Raw genomic sequence first — 6,000 nt, forward strand, 5'->3', positions numbered from 1 at the left:
TCCTACAGCCGTGTCCTCTATATCTGCTACTCTCGCTACCCCAAACCCATGTGATGAGTGGCAGGACATTGTAGGATCCCATCAAAAAGGAAGATTGGGGAGGCAGAGAGAAGTAGCCTAGGCTGAATTTTAGCTGGGTCATGAGAGTTGATGCACAAAGGGCTATGGGTTTTTTTTTTACAGACTGAAGGGAGCCTGGGGCTTGTTTTTACCTTACCTCTCATCAGAAAGAGTGGGTCTCCAGAGAGCACCTGTCTTTGGGAACTGCCTTAGGGCTAGTTCAAGTGGAAGAGAGCTGCTTGCTGAATTGCTGGTGCCACCTCCAGCAGCACCATGCCTCCTAGTGCAAGGCACAGGTCACTGGTGCAGCACTAGACAGCACATTCTTTTTGGACAGGGATCTCCTTTTGCTCTGCGTGGGCAGCACAATAGGTCACTGGTGCATGACTGGGTCATTGGCTTTCTCTCACGATACATGTGACCAGTCAGACCTACTGCATCCCTCGTGCCAGCTGTCTTCTGTCCTCAGCTTACCTGGCAGATTCTTTCCACTCCAGCTCCTCCCCGTCATGCTGCAGTGTGTCCATCTCTGTGAACAGGGTGGGGTTCGGCGGGTCGTCATCCTCGCCCAGGATGTAGCGCAGCCGTTCGGCAGCTGGAGACACTGAAGTGAGGAAACAGAGGAGTTCATTTAACCAGCCTGGCTGGGAAATCACTGTGTGGGCTCAGTGTGTAGCAAGCATCTGTCAACACACTCACTCTCTAGGTGAGCAGGAAAGCCAAAGGAACAGCCTAATTGTGAGGATCATTTGCTCTTTTAATTCAAAGTCCTAGCCAGAGCCTGGGGTGGCAGCATGACCAGGGCACTCAAAACCCACCATGGAACTTTTTGAACAAGCACCCAAGTATTTTGGATGGGCTCAGCTTGGCATTTGGAGGTATGTGTTGCCTAGGCCAGCTCCCCCATCTATAAGGGGACAAACTTGGACATGCTCATCCTGCTGAAACTAGGAAACTTGAGCCTTTGGTCCGGAGGGATCACTAGGAGGAGCTGCTACAGATGCACAAAGAGGCTGTTTGCTTATTTGTGGGAAGGTTGGGCCATTCTGCCACTTCAGCAGGAAGCTCAGACTTTGCTGGAGTGAATGGTTGAAGGGCACTGGGAACTGCATTCAGAGCTTCTACCTTTGCCAGCACATAAGGGGACATGTAGGGAAGCCTGATCTCTTGCTGCCTATGCCAGGCAGAGCTGGTTTTGCAGCTGAACAGAGACTTGGGTATCTGAAATCTCTCACCAGCGGTACATCCCCCTAAAGAAACAAGATGCTGCAGCTCCTCCCATGGAGGAGAACGCTGTCCCTTTGTTTTGCCCCTCACATGGGACTGAAGCATGAGGTTCTGCCGAGGTAATTAGGGCTTTTGCCCTAGTAAGGGCTGCCATAGCCAATGACCACAATCCATAGCTCAGGAAGTCCCTACCAGATGTGCACCCCCTGCTCAGCAGTCAGTTAGCCCAAAGTTTCTGTTTTGGAAAAGCAAGGAGGGAAAAAAGATGCGAACATTGAAAGAGGTGGGATTTATGTATTTGCCCATCCTCTCTTAATCATCTGTCAGGGCTTGCTGTCTTTCCTTCTCAGCCTTCTCTGCCTCTCTTGTCCTTGAAAAGGAAGAGAAATGCTGAAAGAAAAGAAAAGTAACTCTTTTGTTCTTCCTGTGGCAGCGTTCCTACCTCCCCTGAGGCTCAAGCTTTGGGAGAAAAGCCTGACACTCTTGTCGTAACAAATTACCTTTTATTTCCCACCAAGCATCTCAGGAAGGAACGGGGAGACAGTTATTGGCCTGCTGCCTCTGAGTCAGCTTCAGGCTGTAGCCACAGCCTGTCACCCTGAGACACAGACAGAGATCTCTGCAGTGCAGGATATTTCTAATTACTGACAGCTGGTTCGCTTCCTTTGATTTCTTTGGCTTGAGTGACTCTAACGCAGCCCCCTCGCCACGTGCGGGGGGAAGGGATGAAGGAGGCAGTATTATCTGTCCGACTGGCTGCTTGCTCTTTGAACCAGCTCGCTGGATTTTCTCTTAAATCTCGGCGTGTTCACATGCTTTTAGAGCTCTTGGCAGCACACGCTGCAGCTGGCAGCAGGCCGCGCCAGGCTCTCCTGCCGCTGATGCAAGTGTGAAGTTAGGAAGGAAAGCCATTTCAGCTGGGCTAGGAGAGACACGTCCTTGGGAGCCGGATGCTGTGCTGGACTCCACCATTATAATGCTGCAGGAGACAGCGCACATCCCCACTCTTGGATTGTAGGTCCACGAAAGCCTATTACATGTATCTGGCCTGACTTTCAGCACAGTTTAGGTCAGGGCATGTCACCTGGGGGAGATGCCAAAACGGTTCTTCCCTCCTGCATAGGAGCTTCAGGAGGAACTTGCACTCCTGCTTGCAAGCAACAACTTTGACCTGCTTGGACTAACTGAAACCTGTTGGGACCTTACTCAGGGTTGGGCAGTAGGCATTGAGGGCTACAGGTTGTACAGACGGGATAGAGTGGGGAAAAAAGGGTGGGGGTGTTGCTCTCTATGTTAATGAACAATATACATCCTCTATAATTAAGATGGGATCAGAAGAGGGCCAAACTGAGGTACTGTGGGTCAGGATACAAGGGGGTTAGGGGACTTGGTAGTGGAGGTCTACTATAGACTGCCAGACCAGGAGGATAAGCTAGACCTGGAATTCTCTGGACAGCAATAAGAGGCCGTAGGGTCAAGAGATATGGTTGTCATGGATGACCTAAACTACCCAGACATCTGCTGGGAGGAACAGTCAGCCAGGTATAACCACTCACATAAGTTCTTAACTTGCATACAGGACCTCCACCTAACGCAGGAGGTATACAATCCCACTAGGGGAAATGCCTTGCTGGACTTGGTGCTGACTATAGGGGATGACCTGGTGGGGGATCTGCAGGTACAAGGTAACCTAGGGGATGGTGACCATCAATTGATTGAATTCACTATCTGGTGAAGGGTGGGTAAACTAACCAGCAGGGCTGAAGTGCTAGACTTCAGAAAGCCTAATTCAGTGTGCTCAGGAGATTAGTTAGAGGTGTTAAAGCTCAAGAGCACTGGTGAAATGGGGGTCCAGGAAAGGTGGTTGTTCCTCAAGGGAGCGATCCTCTGGGCGCAGAAGCAGACAATCCCATTGTGCATAAAAGGGGGCAAAGAGGCCAAGAAGGCCTCTTGGCTGAACAGGGAAGTCCAGGAAAGCCTAAGGGCAAAGAAAGAGGTATACAGGCTGTGGAAATGGGGTAGCTACCAAGGAGGAGTATATCCCTGGCTCGCACTTGCAGGGAATCAGGAAAGCCATAGCAGGATTAGAATTTAGGCTGGTGACAAAAATTAAGGACAAAAAAAGTCCTTCTACAGGTATCCAGGGAGCAATAGGAAGGCGCAGGGTAGCATAGGACCACTGCAGGACAAACTAGGGCAATTGGTGACAGAGATGGAGGACAAAGCTGAGCCCTTCAATGAGTTCTTTGCATCTGTATTCCTAGACATAGACCAAGACAAATCTCCCAACTGGATCATAGATAGACATAGGAGGGACACCAGCCCACCAACTGTTCGCAGAGACTTAGTGAAGGGGCACTTGGAGGGGCTGGATGTGTTCAAATCAGCAGGCCTGGATGAGCTTCATTCAAGGGTGTTGAACGAATTGGCCAATGTCATAGCAGAGCCGCTGGCATGGGTGTTCGAGCGCTCATGGTGCTCTGGTCAGGTCCCAGAGGACTGGAAAAGGGCCAATGTGTTCCCTATTTTTAAGAAGGGGAGGAGGGAAGAACTGGGAAACTATAGGCCAGTTAGTCTCACCTCTATCTTTGGGCAAACTCTGGAACAAATCGTTAAGGATCACATTTGTGGGAGCCCAGTAGGGGAAATAATGCTGAAGGGAAATCAGCACGGATTCATTGCAGGTAGATCCTACCTGACTAACCTTGTTTCTTTTTATGACCAGGTCACAAAATGCTTAAACACAGGAGTCACGTACCTAGACTTTAAGAAGGCCTTTGATATGGTATCTCATTCTGTTATTGTAAATAAATGGACAGGCTGTGATGTAGATGATTACACGGTCAGGTGGGTGGCAAATTGGCTTAGGGGGGTCGCACCCAGAGAGTGGTGGTAGATGGGTCGATATCAACCTGGAAAGATGGAGGCAGCGGAGTCCCGCAAGGCTTCGTCCTTGGACCGGTGCTATTCAATGTCTTCATCAGTGACTTGGACGAGGGCGTAGAGAGCACTCTGTCTAAGTTTGCAGATGATATCAAATTATGGGGCAAAGTTAACACACCAGAGGGTAGGGAACAGATCCAGGCAGATCTGGACAGGTTGCAAAAATGGGCAGAACAAAATAGAATGCAGTTCAACAAAGACAAGTGCAAGACCACCAACACACTTACAGGCTGGGGGATGACCTTCTCAGCAGCACATCAGCAGAAACGGATCTTGGAGTCGTAGTTGACTCCAAGATGAACTTGAGTCGTCAATGTGACAAAGTGATCAACAAGGCTAACCTCACTCTATCATGCATTAGCAGATGCATGACAAACAGGTCCAGGGAGGTGATGCTTCCCCTCTATGCAGCATTGGTCAGGCCGCAGTTGGAGTACTGCATCCAGTTCTGGGCACTGCACTTCAAGAGGGATGTGGATAACCTTGAGAGGGTTCAGAGGAGAGCCGCTTGTATGGTCAGAGGCCTGCAGGCAAGGCCCTACAAGGAGAGACTGAGGGATCTAGAACTCTTCAGCCTTTGCAAAAAACACCAGACTCTTTTTATAGATAGGTGGCATAAAAATGCAATGTAACAAGGGTCAAGTATTGAGGATGTCACTTTCAAAGAAGCCAAAGGGTGTTAGACACCTGAGTCTGACTGGGAAAGGAAAGAATAAATGAACGGAGGAAACGAACAAACATGAAGCACAATCCTGGAGTCAGCAGCACCTCATTGCCCTCCCAGTCTCTTCCCCTCTTGCCCTTCACTTCACTCGATAGTGTTTGGTTCAATCTTGTAAAAACTCCTGCTCCTTTCCCAGTCTAACAGAGCTCCTGCTACTATAATCTACTTTATCTCTTGTTCCCCCAGGTGCCTAGCTAGGTAATATGTGCCCAAGGATAAGAGCTTCAAGAAAGGCATGGAGAGGATTGCTGGGGTTGGGTGGGCATTTTTCCTTTTCTCCTATTGCTGAGCTCCTGAAGTGAGATTTCAACCGTCGGCATATCGGTTTCCTTGGCCACAGGGTAGGTTTAATGCCTCGTTGGGCTGTTGCTTTCTCCCCAGGTGTCACGAGCTAATCCAGGTATGAAAATGCCTTTGTTCACAGGACCCCACTGCTTGTGGGCTGAAAGCAAAGCTAAAAATGGCACACAAGAAACAGGACTAATTAAACTGATGGGTGAGAAAAAGGACTGTTCCTGTTGTAGCCAAGCATGCTGCTGTTTTTCCCACTGCAGAATCAGGTGAAGCAGGATTCATAACAGTCACAAAAGAAAAGGATGTCAGCCACATTAGAGTTCAGCCTGCTTTGCTACTTAAGACCCTTAAGCCACTCCACCAGGGCTAAGGCTCTGTTGTCAAGCACTTATCGCACTTCATAGGCTTGGATTGCTTGTTATTAATAATTTAATACCTAAATTATAGCGCTGCCCTGAGGTTCTGCTTAGAACTGGTGGTCTGCGGTACTAGGAACTGTACAAACAACAAGACTGATGCAACCCCAGCCTCAGAGACACAACCCCAGGAAGTATATTTTAGAATCACTCCAGCAAAGAGGAAATCTGAAGTAAAAGCAATGATGAGAAATAGGAGGGCAGCTATGTTCTCTGCCCTGATGGCTCAGTGATGCTAGAACCAAGAGGCACACAGACCCATGAATGGTGGGGATGTGCTCATGGACCAGGCCAAGTCCACGATCAGTCAATAAAGTTCAAACTATGCACATGATG

General features: G+C 49.2%; 1 protein-coding gene across 1 annotated transcript in view; it reads right to left on the minus strand.

Moving 5' to 3' along the window:
- Positions 1-662, minus strand: part of SLC4A5 (solute carrier family 4 member 5) — a 53,494-nt gene extending 52,832 nt beyond the window's left edge. Inside the window, exon 1 of the mRNA XM_059730566.1 lies at positions 535-662. Within this exon, the coding sequence (XP_059586549.1) occupies positions 535-587 (53 nt within the window). The 5' untranslated portion in view covers positions 588-662. The remainder of the gene's footprint in view (positions 1-534) is intronic.
- Between the last annotated feature and the right edge of the window lie 5,338 nt (positions 663-6,000).

Source organism: Alligator mississippiensis, chromosome 7, assembly GCF_030867095.1.
Source record: "Alligator mississippiensis isolate rAllMis1 chromosome 7, rAllMis1, whole genome shotgun sequence".
Taxonomy (NCBI): Eukaryota; Metazoa; Chordata; order Crocodylia; family Alligatoridae; genus Alligator; species Alligator mississippiensis.